General features: G+C 35.1%; 2 protein-coding genes across 6 annotated transcripts; both read right to left on the reverse strand.

Annotated features, from left to right (window-relative positions):
• Positions 1–293: 293 nt before the first annotated feature.
• Positions 294–13,879, reverse strand: LOC130728383 (uncharacterized). 2 transcript variants are annotated; one of them, XM_057579839.1, is made up of 18 exons: positions 13,643–13,879; positions 12,557–13,235; positions 12,160–12,472; positions 11,925–12,071; positions 11,735–11,823; positions 11,525–11,617; positions 10,853–10,979; positions 9,928–9,992; positions 9,669–9,843; positions 9,030–9,221; positions 8,889–8,936; positions 8,114–8,260; positions 7,887–7,969; positions 4,699–4,814; positions 3,615–3,682; positions 1,036–1,096; positions 754–929; positions 294–593 (listed from the first exon to the last, which is right to left on the reverse strand). In XM_057579839.1, exons 2-17 carry the CDS (start codon positions 13,132–13,134, stop codon positions 913–915), a joined length of 2,319 nt encoding a protein of 772 aa, XP_057435822.1. In that variant the 5' UTR covers positions 13,135–13,235; positions 13,643–13,879; the 3' UTR covers positions 294–593; positions 754–912. The 2 variants fall into 2 exon arrangements, with proteins under 2 accessions (XP_057435822.1, XP_057435821.1); XM_057579838.1 differs by having other exon boundaries at positions 13,696–13,878.
• A 1,293-nt stretch (positions 13,880–15,172) lies between these two features.
• LOC130728384 (transcription termination factor MTEF18, mitochondrial-like) lies at positions 15,173–18,948 on the reverse strand. Of its 4 annotated transcripts, none has more exons than XM_057579843.1 (3): positions 17,419–18,948; positions 16,728–16,877; positions 15,173–16,553 (listed from the first exon to the last, which is right to left on the reverse strand). In XM_057579843.1, exons 1-2 carry the CDS (start codon positions 18,817–18,819, stop codon positions 16,863–16,865), a joined length of 1,416 nt encoding a protein of 471 aa, XP_057435826.1. In that variant the 5' UTR covers positions 18,820–18,948; the 3' UTR covers positions 15,173–16,553; positions 16,728–16,862. The 4 variants fall into 4 exon arrangements, with proteins under 4 accessions (XP_057435826.1, XP_057435825.1, XP_057435824.1 ...); XM_057579842.1 differs by having other exon boundaries at positions 15,173–15,446; positions 16,350–16,553; positions 16,728–18,947; XM_057579841.1 differs by having other exon boundaries at positions 15,173–15,446; positions 16,310–16,553; positions 16,728–18,947.
• Positions 18,949–19,070: the final 122 nt, after the last annotated feature.

Genomic DNA, 19,070 nt, shown 5'->3' on the forward strand with positions numbered 1-19,070 from the left:
TGAGCAAGTTATAAAACGAAAAAGGTAATCAATTATCTTGTTATATGTCCATAACAAATACAAAAACGATACAAGATTATTTTTTTGTCAGCAATTGATTATTAAATTGATTGAGCACATGAGAGGGAAAAAAAAACAGTATCTTAGAATTACTCTAGATGCAAAAAAAAAAAAAATTACTCCAGAAAAGTTAATGATGGTGTTCATACATATGTTAGTTAGGGTGTTCACGTATATGTTCCTAAGTTCTAACGCTTTTGTACCTTTCCAAATATGGGGATGAAGACTTGATTTAAAAGAGATTCAAAGAATAGTCAAATTATTTAGCAGAAACTACTGGTGCCTATAAATAGTGTGTTGCTTTACAAATTCAAATATGGGGATTAGGAAGATTTAAAAACAGATCCAAATTATATTACAGAATTGAATTAATTAAATCCAAAAGAAAGGAAGGGACAAACAGTGTGGAATTGCAATTTCAGCATGCATACCCAGAAACGTCTTAGTTCCAAACAGAACAGAATATCAAATCTATAAGCCCCATCTCATCTGAGTAGCAATTTCATTTCAGCAAGTGTCTTCTTTTCTTTAAACTGCAATAGTCATAATAATTTTAGTTCTGGTACCATTTTTAATCTACTAAAATGAAATACTAAAAGAAAGAAAAATGGGGTGCTCCAGAATTCACCAACAAATAAAAGAAAGAAAAATAAAAAAACAACAGAATGAAAATGAGAAAAGCTCTTCCATCACCTTGTTTGTGTTTCTTGCAGCACTCAGAATGAACAGAACAGAGACACGCCCCAAGGTGAAGAAGCTCTCAGTTTTTTTTGAAGGTTGGTTTGTCTTGGCTTGGACCTTCAAGAAATGCAAACAGAGGACAAGTGCAGAAGGTGTTGCCAAAACGCTTAATCAAGAAGATCGTTCATCTTCATCCAATTGAAGAAATGACAAATATGCAGAGGTCACATGTTATGATATGAACGAAGGAAAAGAAAGATTCACAACACAATTGGGTGAGTGAAATTAACGAACCTTCATTCTCTCTCACCAGAGCCGCACCACCGGAAAGAACCTCCTCGGACACGCCAGAGCACTAGAATTTGTAAAGCAAACATTTTGAATTTAGTCCTTTTTAAAACCATGTCACTCACTTTGCTCTACACCATAATCTAGCACACTGAGTTTAAACTCGATAAATATAAATATGTACACATGCTAATTTTCAAACTCATAATGGATCAAATAACCAAGAAAAGTATTAATTTACCAATTGAAATTGTTTTGTTGAATCAAAGTCCATAGTTTAGAAGCACAAACCCAAAAGAACTAAAATTATGTTATAATGCTACACTTACAATTGCTTACTTATGTTTGTGATATTGTTGATAAGGTTGTTTGTTTCACTCATGTCTCTTAGATGTTGATTTTATTTTAAGTATTCTAATCATATTTTTGTGATGATTGTTATGAAGTTATGCCAGTGGCCACAAATTCGTTCACCCGATAGTCAATTTCATAACGGTTTTTAAAATAGTAAACTCAAACAATATCGTGATATTATAATTTTATGGGTTTGGTCTTCTATTGATTGTAAATTTTAATTTAAGAAAATAGATTGAATGAATAACTTGATATTTCCTCTCGAAGCACATGAAATTATTTGATCAATTATGAGTTTGGGAATCACTATGTGCAAATTTATATTTATTAGATTTAAACTCAATTGGTAAGTGTGCTGAATTATGTTGTAAGGTTAAGTAAGTGACCGAGACACATGATGAATGAGCACTAAAGTTATTATTAATATTATATATAGGATCAAAATATTCTACTCTTCTTCTCCTATGTAACTTAGCCCTTGATGGAAAGAATGTGCAACTAGAGTTCAAGATAAATGAGGTGATCCTGACCATTAATATAATATAATAGTAACTTTAGCTTTCATCCATATGTCCCTAGGTCACTTACTTGACCCGACATCATAACTCAACACACTTACCAATTGAGTTTATGCCTAATAAATATAAATACGTACATGGTGATTCTCAAACCCACGATCAAATAATTTCATGGGCTTTTAGAAAAAGTATCAAGTTATCAATTTAAACTGCTTTATTGAATCAAAATATATAATTAATAGAAACTCTGACCCACAAAATTATACCAGTCCCCCCCCCAAAATTATTAAATCCGATATTCAATCCAAATGTGATTGGATTGTAATAGAATCCATCCGATGGACCCATTGCCCAATCCAACCCGCATTTTTTCCACTAGATTGAGTTAAATTGAGCGAGTTCATTGGGTCTACCCGACCCATGTGCACCCCTAGTGAAAAGATCACTCAATTTTGGAATGAGACCAACAAATGAAGTGTTTTTCTCAAGGTATTCCTACAGCTGACAACTATGAGACTAATTCCTCGAAACTTTGAGATCACATTAAGTGGGTAGGCCTCTAGTGTTAACCTATTTGACATAATCAGGGTTGGTATATATTCACTTGACCTTCTCAAACACAACTTTCCCATAAGGTCATGAATGGGGGCTTTCATAGGCTCATACTATGAACTACCTAGTTGTTTTCCTAGACAGAGGATAGTGTTTGAAGTTCCAACAAAGATGAATCCTTGATCTATGGAAATTGGTTCTAAAAGGCCAACCAATCACTTTAAAATCTTTTGAATAAATCTCTCTAAAGTAGTTCAGAACTATATTTTTAAGATAGTCATATGTGATTAAAAATCCAACAAGCCCGATTAGTGCTTTAAGTGTGTTTCTTCTTCTCCTATAATAGTGGAGGTATGATGAAATTTACTATTGTTATCACCACACCTCAGGCCAAATGGCATCTAGACTTTTGATACCCAAAGAGATTTACCAGAAGAAGAATGCTTTCATTAACTTTTTAAAAAGAACCCGCTTTACAAAATAGTAATACAAACAGGAAGTGAAGACAGTAATGCAGAAGAAAAGAAAAGAAAACCTTATAATTTAAAAACTATCATTTTAAAAACTGAAATAGGACTCTTTTCAAAAACATTATTTCAAAAACACTCATACCAGCCACGTTCTTTCTTTCTTTCTGTTTTTAAAAACTGTATTACAAAACAGTAATCAAACAGACCTTAAAACCACTAATAAGATTGGGGCTGATAATAGAAGGCACTAAGATTAACCAATTAATCTTATTCAGCACTATTGTAATAAATCATCTCTTTTTTTTGCTGATTCTTCCATCATTATTACACAATAAGATCCCTACCACCTTTTTCTGATTTTTAAGGGGTAGGGAGTTTTATGCATACATTTTAAGGCACAAAAAACCAACCATTGTTATTCCTGGTTACATTTCAAAGATAACAAGGCATGTCACAATTCATAAATAAAATTACCTACCAATAGCATGTTTGGATCAACTTCTCTTTCCTCAAAATCAATTATAGCATCCAGAAGCTACTCATAAGCTTCTCCCCAGAATTAATTTTGAGTTCATAATTAATTGTAGAAGGTTTTCCACACATGCACTAACTCGAGTAAAATCTTGAAATTTTTTTTTTGATAAACCAAAATCTTGAAGTTAATGTAAATAAAACACTAAGATCTCCTTACTTCCTCTGCATCGGCATCTTCTTTCTGGATGCCCAATCTGACAATGTCTTCCACCAATATTTTCCCATCTGTTTATGATAAAAATACAAAAAATGTCAGCAAGTGTGCGTTTGGATAACAATTAAGTGTATCGTGAACAGACTTTTATCCCAATCCATTCATAAGAGTTCTGTTCACTTTTACCTTTAAGTGTGGACTAACATTCGTTTGCAGATCCAAGCCAAAGGAGGTTGAATAAATATTGGATCAACTATACTCGTTTAAAGGTTACAGTTATATTATTAGTCATATTCATCTACCCCCTTTGGTATCACCATATATTAGATAATATATAACTAAATCTTTTAAACATCTCTAAATTCCCACTCACCCAATTTTTAATGGCTTTATAACTTGTTTATAACTGCTCATCGCCTATTTTGCAGTTAACATCGACAAATATAGGTTCAGAAGAATTTTAAAGAATCCTAGCATGCATAGAAGCATGTACACTATGTCTAGTTCAAACAATCAAAACTGTGGTAATAGACTTTCATATTATTAGTAGAAAGAATGATACTCGTTTAAAGTGGTGGTGAGTTTATCATCAAATCCCCAAGATGGCTTGAGAAACTGCCTTTGATAAGTGAGACTGTTGAGATAATATATTCGATTTATATTTGAAATTTATGATTATCATTAACTGTAGTTAGCTATATTAATTGTACTAATGTACTACATGCAGTGCATAATCTTATTTTTTAATTATAAATTAATATATTAAGCGTAATTTGGACTTGTGCATTAGGAATCTAAACCCTCACATTAATCATTATTGCAGGGAGCTCTTTTTGGAGGAGCTGTCACATGGCTCCTAAAAAGTGTTGCATAAAGGAAAAAGCAAAAAGCAAAAAGGACCAAAACAGGAAAGAAAAAAACTAAAAACGAAGATCCCAAGTTGCATTAGAAGATGATGTTTTGGGATTTTGCATTAGATTACTAACTTCTTAGTTGAATTAATTGGTGAGGGCACATCAATGATGTTCATAACAAAGATATATTGGGACAGTATGAGAAAAAGGAGGAAAATGACATAAGAACTAACCGCTATCCTTGGAGAGATTGCTGATCAGTTCCTGAATTCCTTCTTTGCCCAGTGTGTCCTTCAGATACATAGCAGCAGACTGAACTTCCTCAGGTGTCACTTTCCCATCGTAATCCCTGCCAGAACATGGTTAAACATTTGAATGAAATTTATTTCCACCAATTAGTTAACAAAGATTAAGCGAAAAGAAATAAATAACTCTAGCCATGTAAAGATGCTGACTAAAACTTTCCCCATTGTAAATGTATTGGATGGCTGTGACTAGGCGGATATGAGTTCTAGCCCTGGAATCAGCCTTTTGCAAATGTATTGGATGGCTGCAGTGGCGGTACGTAGTTGAGACAGGGGAGGGCTGCTGCCCCCCCCCAAAAAAATTAAAAAATCACCGATAGGTACCATATATAATAATTACTAATATATTTTATACTTTTTTAATGTAGTACCTATATAGCTTAGGTCACACGCTTGGCATTTTTTTACCTTTAGAAACTTCTACAGACTACAGCTCATCTCTCGTTCTCATTCTCTCACCGCCTCGCAGTCTCGCACACTCCATATTCACGTTTTATCCCCTTTCTTTTACAGCAAAGAAACAAGTGCTTCAACAGTGGCAACAACAATCAATTAACACTAAGAAATCAAGAATTTTCTAATTGGCTTTGGCTTTGACACTTCACAGTACGTTGCCTTTTCTCTCTAGTCTCTATCTCATCTAGATTAAATATATGAACTTGATTTCTTTTCTTACCACAATTGGATTTAATTGCTTATTTTGACAATCCTTTAGAAGACAACTTTTACCTATTTATTTTCTATTTTACCTCAAAAGTAGTACATGATTTTGTTTTGTGATTAGATTCTTCTTTGAAAGTGAGTGCTTTGTATAAAAAAATTAGGGTTGCTACTTGCTACTTACATATCTACAAAATTGGGGAAAATTGGGGTTGCTGCGTATCTATAAAATTGGGGAATGTTATGAACTTATGATTTTGTTAACTTACTATTGGGTTTGTTACTTTGTTTTAAGTTTGGGTATCACACAAGTGAAGTGACATTATAAGCTTGTTTTGTTGATTGATAACTATTTTGGCAGTTCAATTCCTACTTTTCTTAATTTATTTATCTTATTCAATTTTGTATTTGGTATTTCTATTTTAATATGTGGAGAAATTTTATCCTATGGATTTTAGTGAGCAGGAGAAGATTAATTTGAGATTTCAACTTCAACATTTCATCACTGATGCTCGTCAAGAATCAAATTTGAAGAACTTGTCAACTATTCAAGAATTGTGTTCATGTTTGGCAGCAACAAAAAAATCAGAAGTTTATTACTTGTTTGATAGATTGCTTCGTCTTATCATGACTCTTTCAGTTTCTACAGCTACATATGAAAGGTCTTTTTCAGCAATGAAAATCATCAAGACTAGGTTGAGAAACAAGATGGAAGCTGATTATCTAGCCGACAGCATGATAGTTCACATTGAAAGGGATATTGCAACAAGTTTTAGCTCCGATTCACTTATTGATGATTTCAAGTCACTAAAAGAGCGCAGAGCGGCACTATAATTGAAGGTGACTTTTAATATTTATGGCAAATTTTATGTTAACATTGTACTTAAATTTAAAATATATTACATGTTTAGTTTAGGCACAAAAATTTTATTTACAGCCCCACCAAATAATATATTCTAGTTCCGCCACTGGATGGCTGTGACTACTTACAAGTTACAATATGTCAAACAACCAATTATCTCAAAACCTTAAGCTATTGGGCCACATAAATGGTTTTCTATTTTTATTTCTAACACAATAGACTCATATTGGGTCTGACCTTCTCTAGACCCCGCCATGGCGGGAGCTTTTTACAGCACCAGGTTGCCTTTTTTAAATGTATTGAATACTTGGGATGAATTAATTTCCAAGAAGAGGAAAGGCCACAAATTTGTGGCAGTTGTTAGTCATAAAAGAAAGGCTCCCAAGTGATAAATTCAATCTAAGTTAACACATGAAAGGGCAACAAAATTGGAAAAACTTGTGGGTATGCGAGTAGTATTATTTCTTAGAACATAAAAAATCTCATTCTCAGTTAAAATGGAAGTGAAATAGGATTTGAAAAATATTGGTTAGTAAGTGGTAGATATTTCACAGATTGTGAAAACCTTTGAAAAAAGCACAGGATCACCTACCTCCTCCCCTTCATTACCAAGATTTTTTTGGGGGGGAGGGGGGGGGGGAGGTCCATTGTTCAGATCTTAAGGTCAAACTCTAGCTTTCTAATCGCCAGCAACTGAATCTGAGTTCAGATCTTTTTGTAACTTTTTCAGCTAAAATTACCAGAAATAGCAGTACTCCCCTATAACACTCTCTCATTGATTGTTTAAAATTTATGTAGGGTCCACTAAAAATATGGGCTGCACATCCATTTTCGTGGGGCTCACATAAATATGAACCAATCAATGAGTGAGTGTTCAAAAGAGAGTGTTAACGTGAGTGTTAAAGTGAGTGTTTCTAGCACTCCTCAATTACCAATTTCAGTGAACTACTACTAGTCTAAAGTAACCTCAAGCCTCAGATCTTAATAATGAACATTATGATACCAGACTACCAGTGATATTTATCTTCATTAAGTGGGATGATATGGTGATTGTTCGAGATGATAAATAGGGCATAGGGAGTAAAGATCAGGCAGAGTAAATTTCAGATTATATTCTTCTGAGAATTGAGACATTATCTGGGTGTTGAGATTACCGGATCCTCCCCAGCTATTTATCTAGAAAAAAAGCTTAAACGGAACAGCAAAATGTTAGGGTCTAATCCTATTGACACCCGAATAGATACTATTGAAGATTGCCTGGAAAGTTTGATAATCTACAACAGCTAGATGCCATCAGTAATCAGTCAATTCTTAAACTCTCCTCTGAACAGGTCACTAACAAAAAAAGATAGCAACTTATTAGGTTGCAGATTTCCCATATAACAATGAAATTGATCCCCCCGTCCCCCTGCTATGGTTCCTTTAATGGGTTTTGCCATTGAGGCTGGCTAAACTGCCTTTTAAAAGAAAATATCATATTTAAATATTCATTTGCATTTTGCATGAAGAAAGCAACAGAAATTAATCATAGTCCCAAAGCATAGACTGTAGCACATAATTTCCTGTCGAGCAAATATTTAACTAAGAACCAAACCTGTCTAGCAACCGCCAGCGGTCTCCAATTTTAGCATCAACATCGTCAATTTCTTTTTCAAGTGTATGGAGCATAGAATCAACCTGAAAAAGCATATAAAATTGTACTGCCTTTAGCTATTTACAGTTTCAGAATATAATTCAACTAATAAGTAACAGATAATCTGTTTCCTTTTGTTTTTCAACTATTAAGTGACGTCAAATAAAACTACAGAGTCATAGAATTACCTTTTCAGTAAGTGCTGAAGAAACCTTGTCACTAATAGCCTCCTCAAGGGCATCATCACTATCCTTTCTTGCAGCTTTATAGGCCTTCTTTGCTTCCCGTTCACCTTCAATACCTTCTTTCCCTACCATACTATTATATAGCTCCATCTGCACAATAGTTGGTTAGAACTGATTTTGTATTTGAAAAAGCTGGGCATGATGAATAGTTAGTTCCAGTTTGGGGGGGGGGGGGGGGAGGTGAAGAAAATGTGTGTAAATGCAATAAGCTGTAGACTGGACTCACCCTCTAGTACACTAGTAACCCTACTTTGTGTATAAATACAGATAACAAAATCAGGTAGCAAAAACATGCTCAGTAGGGTATAATCTCTCGAGATTGACTACCTTGGTTGTTGTTGTTGTTGTTGTTGTCTACCTCTCTCTCTCTCTCTTTCTCTCTCTCTCTCTCTCTCTCTCTCATTCTCTCATCCAAGTTTCAAGTACTGATTTTTGTTCGGGGGGGGGGGGGGGGGGTAAAATACAGACAAGTTTTAAATTTTAAGCTGTTAACACAATGCATTTATTTTATCTAGCAAATCCTTTTCTTACCAAATCAATATAAAATTACATGAACGGAAACAAGTTAAATCACATTCGAAAAGGAAAGTCATACCCACACAATATTCTATTAATAAAATGTCATTTGAGTTTTAAGACTTCGAATGCCAAGAAAGTATTCACTATGCCGTATTCATCTCCAGAGGCAGAGATATTATCAATGTTACAATCTACATACCTCCTTCCTAACGAGCCTTAAAAACTCTTCTCGTTCCCTGCTCACTGACTGAAAAATTATTGGACAAATCAATGAGTCCAAGAATTTGCCAATACATAACAATGTTTAGTAATTGGCAGGAATAAAAACAATTTTCCTTACAGATGCTGATGCTAAAACAGCTAGTGCGCGGCTGAGCTCACAGAGTTGCTCATGCTTTTCCAATGTCTTTGTTTTGATCTCTTTTTGTGTTTGTTCGGTTGTTGAAGCCCTCTCTTCCATAGCCAAATTCCTCTCGCTACCAATAGATTCTGTCACTTTGGCTTTCTCCTCTTCCTCTTTCTCTTCCTCCTCCTATTAAACATTTTCAAAACATCAAATCTCAAATTTAAAGCAACAAGTATACCAATGGCCTAGAAACATCAACAAGAAAATCAGTAAATTATGATGATTCAGACGCAATGTTAATTGGATGACAATAATTGAAAAGTTCTATTGCACAATTGATTACCAATGTGCTCCAAAAAGTGCAGTAAAAAATTTTCGTACATGACTCAGGCAGGGTTTCATGATAAATTTATGTGCCTTTCCCACTTTCTTACTGGCAGACTTCCATATATACTTATGTTTGAATCCAGTGTTCCTACCACTAGTAACTATTCACACAGTTACAGTGAAATGAAGCAAAGCTTTTAACAAGGCTACTTTAGAATTATAAGGGGAAAAGTCACCAACCCCATTCCTCCCTCCCGAGACATTAATATTCCAAATAATAAAATATATAATGCATGAAAAGTCAACCTTTATTAGCTCCTCTTGCATTTCAAGGAATTCCAACTTCCTCTTCCTTTCAGAAACTGAATCTTCAGATGGCAAAGTTGTAACTTGAACAGTATCTACAACCTCATCTGGCAGAGAAGAGAGTGTAGCTTGAACAGCCTCCTCTGGCCTCACCTTTCCTGAAACAGAAAATGCTCTACAGAGAGGATGAGATGACCATGCCTTTCCAGAATGAAAAATCCTTAAAATGACAATATTTTAACAGAAAAATATAAGATACCTAGAAAGAATTAAGAGGGAAGACGGCAGAGAATGATTGAGAGATAAATCTAGCCAGTCATTAAGCTGCAAAAAAAATACAATGAGAGATGCTATTGATTACGAAAGTATCTCCGAAGAAAAGCAAGAACCAGTTATACAATGCAGTTTGAAAAATAATGATTGGACGAGGGCGTCCTTTCGTCGAATTCTTGGGTGAATCCTTCGTAACAAACATAATTTCCCATATACAATTTACAACCCCAAATACGGGATCTGTTTTAAACATACAACCATAAGATGGCTTCTTTTATTTAGCATTACTAAATGTTTTCCAACTATACTGTGTTACTTAGCCCACTTTTTTCATCAACCTTGGTAGTTTTCTCCATTCCTCTTGCAATTTATAGCAATACCTATAGCTATAAACCCTTTTTTAAGACATTATTATTTTTATGATACATCCATCACAATGGCATTTGACATTATTGAGACCTCTTATATATCTGATGTGAATGGTTAAAACTGATTAGAAATAGGTTCAACAACCTACGCCTGATAGTCTAAGGCTCTAAGCAGTGAGCTTGATTTTGCCTTGGGTTCGAGTTTTGTGAATAAAAAAAAGACGCTGTGAGAGCTTTGCCCCATTTGAGGTCAATGCCACTCAACTCAGAATATCAGGATGCAATCTAATTTTCGGATACCGGTGGTCTCAGACTTCAAAAAAATTAATAGGTTCAATAAGAAGTTCTAAAAGTAGCAATTATGAGAAAATAAGGGTTCTGATAATAGCAACTATGGAAAGAGAATGGTTCTGATTTGTGAAAGTAGTGATTATGATCAGTTTCTCATCCACAAAAATTGCCCAAGTAGTAAATTAGCACAAATTTGGAGATTTCAGAATTGAGCAGCAGTTCACAAGTTCCATTAAAACATTTATGATTAACCTGTTTCCGCATTTCTTCCACTGAAAGTAATCCAAGTAATCCTCGATCTCTACAAGCTTGACGAAGCTCTGCTTCTGAAAGAGTCTCAACACCTTCTTCTTGAATCATCCTATCATCATTCTTGATCCTGCCATAGCCAAACAATTCACAATTGACTCTCAAAACAACAATGAAGTTATTGACTGAATATGCTAATTTTAGTTAAATAAATACCATAGTTTTGACAACACAAAAAAGCTTGTGTATTGTGCTGACCAGAATTTCATTTTTACCTTTTCTTTTCTTCCTTCTAAGGTGGGGCCATTTGTTTTTCGTGTTACATTTTGTAGGAAATTAATATTATGTTAGTATCCATTGAAAATTATTGATAGACCTTGTGCAGTTGTGCTAGACTGCTAGTTATATTAAACATGTACTTGACGAAAATCATTAGCATAAATACATTCACAGAGAGCCTAATGCATATGAGGTTAATGCATTCCCTTCACAAATTCTTTTCCTTTCCTTCTTTCCCCGTCTATTGAAGCTCTCTGTCATGTTATCAAGAACTGCATTATGAACCCTAAACCCTAAACTCTATAGTCTAAACCCTAACCTATAAGAGCAAACGAACTATACACACATCAGCCAAAGTTATTCCAGAAAGGAAAAAAAGGAATAAATGAATCTTACTCCTGTAATCTTTTGCGGAGCATATAACGCAAATACGCATCAGTTCCAAATGGGCTGATACCCATATATTTACACATATTTACCAAGCGAGGCCTGTTCTCCATTTCACAACCACAAGACATGTTAATAATGATAATGAAATCCCAAAATATGAGATTTATGACAGGAGAGCCCAACTAGTTGAACATAAAGAATCGTAGAAGCACCAACCTGCTAATGGTGTCCAAAGTGAGCTCATCATTAAATAACATGGCAAAACCTAGGATTTCATCATTTGAAACTCGGGCACCCGTTCTGACCTGTTCCATTAGCATAATAAATACAAAAGTAGTATACAAATTTTGCTCATGAGAGGATAGCTACAATGTATAATAACTATATCATGAAAAGCACGGTTGACCTTGTTCATAAATTCATCAAGATCTTCTGCTGTCTTCTTCATTTCTCCACCTCGTAAATTCTGAACTTCCTTTGCCATTTCTTTTACAGTATCTTGAAGAAACTTGGCGTATTCTATTCTTGCATTTAGCCTTCTTTTCAATGCCTCCTACAGGTTAAGCCTTCCCAAAGTTGAGTGATAATAAAGCACGCCAGAAGTTAGGCAAGTAATATTTAATGAGTACATATATAATTACCTGTTCTTTCATTTTGTCCTGGAAGGTGGAAGGCAGCATGTTGGGGAACAGTTTCAGGAATACTGGCAACAGAAACTCCATGAATGGAACTATGATAAATACAGCAAAAGGAACTAGCCTGAAAATATCTGCTGTTGTCCTTGTGAGCTGCTGCCTCTCCCTTCTAGAAAGACTCTTTCCATTGGCAAGTTTCGACAATAATCTGGAGCTTATCCTAACATCAGCCCAAAGCAGTTTTGTACCAAACCAGTAGTGTTTCAGGGCAGATATAAATTCATCCTTCCAATGACGTAACTTCTTTGCCCAGTCATCCCTATGCAATGGAAAGCCAGAGTAGTCTTACACACACAGACACAGCTATATCATACATAAAAGCAAGAGGTAGTAAATTTTAAACCTGCTCATCGACAAAACAGCTCTGAAAGCTGGACCAATTCCTAGAATCTTAGCCCATAATCTCTTTATAATTGATTCAGAACTCTTCTGGGATTCTTGCAATTGTTTAGCCTTGGCTTTTGCTTTAACGGTACTCAAGCCCTCAACAGCTTCATCACATTCCTCTGGTGAAGCTTCCTTCTTTGGCTTGGTAGCTGATTGTTCATTGGCCCTCTCTGCTGCCGTGGAAATATAACGGGTACACTGGGATATCCACCCCAATCTTGAAAGAGAAACTAACTCCGCTTTCTCATTTCTAAATCCAAAATTTGAAACTCCAAAGGAACTATGCAAGAGAAATCTCGACGCTGCAGAAGATGCTAGACCATCTTTATTTACAGTGAATGCATTTGTTCCCCGCCTATGTCCTGTAGTTGAAGATGAATCGAAGGGAAACTGACTCAAACCATCTACTTTATTTGATTCAAATGGTTGACCATGCCCATCACTTGAGAATCCAAGGACAAAGCGAGTAGGTTGACAATTCAGCGGATTGGAGAAGATGCTCCTTCTCTTTCGCGAAATTACTCTTGAAGCCATATCGACAACAAATTCCAAACTTTGATTTCAACTCTCTCTAAACAAAACACTTAATAACTAATGCCCCAATGCCATTGATATGAAGTGCAGAAATTTAGCACCTGCAAAGTGCAAAGAGCAAGTAAAACTTCAATTACTTTTGGCCAGCACAATCCAAGATTTTCAACATACAATTGTCGAAAAGAATAAATCGCTTTACTTTTTAATGAGCATGAACCAATGCTAAATACTGCTAGAATTGAACTATATTCAATTGTGATCATCACATAAAATAGTGTAGAAATGAATACAGTGATATTGTACAAGAACACTAGTAAGAAAATCACACACACATATATATAGATAATGTGCCTCAAACCTTGAAAATCATTCCATCAATTTATGAATATAACCGATTAGAAGACTGTGATAATGAAAAAAACAAGGAATTAGCATTTTTCTTCTATTTCTGCAGAAAGCCTACCTAATTGAATCAATTCATTTCATATTGCGATGAACTGAAACGAACCTTCAAGATAAATTCCAGTTCGTGAAAACAACTTATCGAGTTTGGAAGTTTACCGGCAAAGAACCGCCGTAGCGAAATCGACGGCGGAGGGAAAATGCGAGTCTTGAAGCGTAGCCACGGCGATCAAGCGCGGTGGCTGACAGTTGCGTGTGCGGGGAAACGACTGTGTGAGAGAAAGAGGAAAGGGAGTGAAGAAGGAAGAGACAACAGCATTCTGGGAGAAATTTAACCAGTAATCACAATTTTAAGAAAAATTACTGTCAAAACATTATATAAGATGAAATTTAATTGTGATGTAAAATGTCACCAAGTAGGAACAATTACATTCATCTGTCAAAAAAAAAAAAAAAGTAGGAACAATTACATTTATTTTAAATTTTAATTAAAATGAAAATATTTTTTACTTTTGGCAAAAATTTTAATTGAATATATGTAGCTTACATCGATTGCCAGGACCTTTAATCCTTAGGGCCCGTTTGGTGACCAGGAAATTTTCTTTCAGTATATATTTTCTGGTTAAATAATTTTGATTACTGGTTTATTAATTTAATTAGTCGGTTAAAAATTGTGACCATAATGAATTGAAGAGAGTGTGACTGCTACACATAATAGAAAACCTAACACCTTACTTAATGAATTTAAATATATATCACTTAAATCAACTACTCATTTATGCTCTAGAAAAAAATGTACTATTAATATGAGAGCTGTTCAAATAAGCTAGTATGAATTTTAGTTTTATTATTTTAATGTCACAGTTTTAAAAGATAAGATTATAGATAGTCTTTGGATGCTATTGTAATTGATTTCAAATATTTCTCAACTTTTTATTTACATAACTAAAAATTACTTAAAAAAAAACTAAAAATTATTATACTATCTTTTTTTATTTTAACAAATAATTTTATTTCCTGTACACCAAAAAAACCAAGAATAAAAATACAATCTGAATCAATAAAGTTGAAGCGAACTACAATTTTATATCATCGTCACTGAAGTGAAAGTGAAAGGTTTTAGCTATTAGGTATGAGTATATTCTCAACTCTCTCATTGCCTTGTGTCAGTATATTCTCACTTCTCTCCCTGTCCCATGTGAGAGTCAAATCCCCTGCTCCCTTTCGTTTCTGTCCTAACATACACCCCAGTAGTAATGGGTGGCTCCCAAAAGGGCTTTCAGATTTTCAAGTGTGAAAAATCATAGAGGTTGAACAGGATGTATTTCAGCATCTTATAATTATTGCAAAAACATTTTAAACAAAGATATCTTGAACCAAACACTCCAACATCAATGATGCAAAACACTGCAGTCTGCAGCATATCTCACTGCATATACTTTTTTTTGTCTCAGCATATACTATACTTTTTGTTGTCTCCTGTATTCTCCACGGAAAATAATCATGTTCGAACCAAGAACATCCACAGACAACCACTCATTGGTACTGTAGCATATACTGGTTGAACTTGATGTTAATATGAAAGCCAAACATTTACACTAATATTTTAGACACTTGATACAGGAAGATTGTTACATAGAGAAACCAATACACACTCTTCATTACCAGTTGAAATTTACATATATCCCAATAAATAAGAAGTGGGTCCCACAATAGATCATTTTGTCAAACAGAGATAACATATTATTAGCATCCCTTGTCACATATGCTGCATTAAGAAACAGAGATCCTTGCCAAAGGCAAAACAGACAAGTATAGAAACTATCAGAAATATAAAATCAGTTGGTGAAGACTAGCATTCAATTTTATGTCTTCCATTGTTGATCCCGCAATATTTTTCATGATCTTCTCTGCAAAATAAGCATGTCAGAATTGCTTTCACACAAGAACAAGGGTAAACTTGCACTTCACTACTTCAGGCCATTGAATTGCATTTAAACTATTATCATCTAATTTACAAGTTATACTACTTGAAAGTTTTGAATGATGATCAAATGACCTTCAAAGAAAGTAATTTATAATTAATCTGATTTCACCATTTTGCAACATACTAATCTCAAAACGATTCACCAAAAAAAAATGAAAACCATAAAATAATGATGACCAGGTAACGCCATAATTTCTACTTACTGACCAATAAAGGAAATTACTAAGCTTCATGAGGAAAGAAAATACATCCCAGTGAAATGTTATGTAAAAGACAGGAGGAGGAGTATTCATAAAACAGAAATATCATGTGCTTGTCACTTGAATTTGCAGTTGAGGTGAGTAAAGGGAAACGGATCATCAAATAAGTAAATGAAAATACACAAGCATAAAATTTGAACTCAGTTAAGGAAGAGAGATGGTGGGAAAAAAGACAGAATTCAACACAATAGGCCTTCAAGAAATATTGGAACTTTCAATTATCCAAGCAAGCCTTGCTGCACACCTGACCCAACGTCATATGAATGGTAGAAAAAGGAAAAAAGGACAACTAAGAAAACTCCCACCATGGCAGGGTCCAGAAAAAAGTCAGATCCTGGGCCTATTATATGCAGCCTTAACTTGCATTTGCAAGAAACTGATTCCACATACTAGAAAAATAATTATGGCATAAAAAGTTTGTTCCTATCTATTTCAACTCCAAAACAGAAATACCAATAGATAATAATATGAATATTGCATTAGTGCAATACTACTAACAGGCCTTTTAAGAAATAATTAGGATTACCTCATCTTTTACTTCATAATATTGACAACGCCGTCCATACCTTTATGTATGAGTATCTTGTTTGGTGTAAAAGCAAGCCCACGGATCTATATGTATGAGTATCTTGTTTAGTGTAAAAGAATTTCCACATATTGCTCTTGTACTGGAACTGTAATGGACTCTCTTAGTGAATAAAATGTCCACCCAGTATCAGATTATAAGCCTTAACCTCTCATCTTTTGTCTGACCTTTGGCCTTTACCATCCTACATAAAGTCGAGACGTGATTCAACATAACCGTACTCAATAATGCCTTTACTTTTTATAAACAAGTATTGTTAAAAATATTAAAGAAAAAAAAGCAAATGACTAAACTTACAAAAAACAATGAATTTAAGTAGAAACTACTTATAGGCTTACAATTGATATAATTCTCTTACCTTGGACATAATTCCTTCTTCAAAGCAGAACTTTGCATACACAGAACTTCACCTTTCATTCTCTTAACTGGGATCTGGTCCAGCAAATAAATGTGTTTGTTTTTCTGTTCATTTATGTCGGAATGCTATTCCATGTCAATTTCCTGATTTCTGAGGCACATTCAGCCAAAGTCAGCACTTGTTGGAATGGGCGAAAATCCATTCACATTGCGGAGACAACTATTCAAACACGCTCTAAAGCAATACAAAACAAGATATTTGCAGGCCATTTTTATGGCTCTGTTAATCAGTGCAATGCAGACAGATCCTTGACACAAGTTTTCTGATATCAAAAGTTCAATAATCTGTATTATGTACAAATTTATTCTTAGTTATTCCAGGTGTTCATCATATACTGTGCTAGGTATATATACCATAGTCATTACATCGGCAATTTAATGTGGCAGAATTTCTCAAACCAATGTTTTGGAGCAGCAGGGTGAATTTTAAACACACGGGCAACGAATTTCTTTTCGTTGTTTGCAATCATACTTCTAATGGAATACTTTTTACAACACAAACCCTTTTCTGTAAGCCACTTATGAAATCTGTACCGAGGTATAATTCGGTCCTCTAAGTGATAATGCAACATTGCTGGAAAAGTTTCCAGATAGCTTAAAGAAGTTCCCATTTCCTGGTTAAAGAAATTCACCTTCCGTTTTATTGTTTCCGAGTTTTGATTCAGAATCCTTGGTGTCCTCCTTACCATCATACAGAGCTTTGAGAATTCAATCCTTGAGCATAGAAGGCAGTCAAATCTTTCCTGTAACTCACTACTAGTACCATGCAAATGATTCAAAACATCTATAGTTAAAGCATTTTCTCCAAAGCCCAAGCCATGCAAGAACTTTAGTTTACTAATGCTATGAACTCGGGCTCTTGAAATCTGAATTCTCCTTAGGCCATCTTGATAATCCTTATCCTGGTCCTCATTAGGATACTTTGCGATATAATCCGTTAACAACTGATGATGTCCGCCATTGATTTTATCGAAGAACCACTCTTGTAAGCCTAAAGCCCTCATTACATTCGGCAGGTTAACCAATTTGTTTCTTCCCAACACATGAGCAAATTTTTGACTAATTTCGTCCAAATCTTTAGAACTCAGACCAAAGTGTTTCAATAGCTTCAATACATTAATCACCGGGTTCTCCAAATCAAGACTCAACAATTCTGGACATAGTAGAATCAACTGAGCCACTTCCTCCTTCTTTACACCAAACCTACAGAAAAACTTGACTTTATTAACTAACTCCTCCTCTCTGTATTCAATGAAGATACTCTTGTACTTATTCCGTCCTATGTATTCCCATAAGTTTCCCTTATAGCCAATTAAATCAATGAACAATCTCAATTTTCTACACACCTCATGCCAAGAATCAACATCTCCCTCAACAAACCTTCCCAGACCAAAATCCAAAAATATCAACTTTAAATCACTAAACAATTCATCAATTCCAACACCCTCTTGGCTTTCCTCACTCAAAACAAAAGGGAAAGCCAAACACATGCCAATGACTTCAACATTACCAAAACCAAACCCCTTAAGCTCACCAAGCCTTGATTTCAACTCTGCAGCACTCCTCCCAAAAATGGAACTTTCTTGCAAGTACAACACACCCAACTTCTCCCAGGGAAACCCAAAATCAGAAAGTGCACATGCAGCATCAAAGAGGCTCCTATCTTGAGAAAAGAAAACCTTGTCATCAGGCAACAACCCAGAAACCAGGTGGTGCTCTATGCCTATGCTTTCGAAAAAGACTTCAAACTCGTTAATGGGGTGGTACCTGAGGACCCTCTGAAAGCTTTTGGAGAAGGTGGAGGGTGAAAATTCTACCTTTGCAATGAGATTGGAGAGGGAACAGAGGGTGTTGTTCCCGATGAGCTCTGCGTAGGTGAAGGGGAAGGACCTGGTGGCGTGGAGGTAGTCTGTGAGAGCCTTCTGTGCTTCATGAACAGCAAGGTTTCTGTGCCTGATGGGGATCTTTCGGAGGATGGTAGAGATTGAAAAGTGGCGGTAGAGGGAGAAGAAGGACAAGGTTTTAGAGCACATGGCTCTGTTTTGTTTTCAGATTCTCGTAGCCATGTTTGTGTTACAAAACAAACAAGACTCTTTTAGAAGTGTTTGACTTCTAAAAATATCAATGAGTGTGTTCTTTTTTTTAACAAGATAGACTGTGTTAGTTGTGCTCATCTCCCACCTAATAAACCTACACCGCGTATTAGGGTGACAAAATGACTTTTATATGCTGGATCAGTCCGTTTGGCCCACCCATTTTTAGCGGGTTGGATTGATAGTTTCAA

The sequence above is a fragment of the Lotus japonicus genome, chromosome 1 (assembly GCF_012489685.1).
Source record: "Lotus japonicus ecotype B-129 chromosome 1, LjGifu_v1.2".
Taxonomy (NCBI): domain Eukaryota; kingdom Viridiplantae; phylum Streptophyta; class Magnoliopsida; order Fabales; family Fabaceae; genus Lotus; species Lotus japonicus.

Bases quoted from the DNA above. Each gene is read 5' to 3' on its own strand.
- LOC130728384 (XM_057579842.1), bottom strand. From the start codon at position 18,819: ATGTGCTCTAAAACCTTGTCCTTCTTCTCCCTCTACCGCCACTTTTCA.
- LOC130728383 (XM_057579839.1), bottom strand. From the start codon at position 13,134: ATGGCTTCAAGAGTAATTTCGCGAAAGAGAAGGAGCATCTTCTCCAAT. The intron at 12,473-12,556 runs GTTTAAAATTTA...TCCATTGCATAG, and splicing joins GCTGTTTTGTCGATGAGCAG to GGATGACTGGGCAAAGAAGT. The intron at 12,072-12,159 runs GTAATTATATAT...CTTAACCTGTAG, and splicing joins AGGACAAAATGAAAGAACAG to GAGGCATTGAAAAGAAGGCT.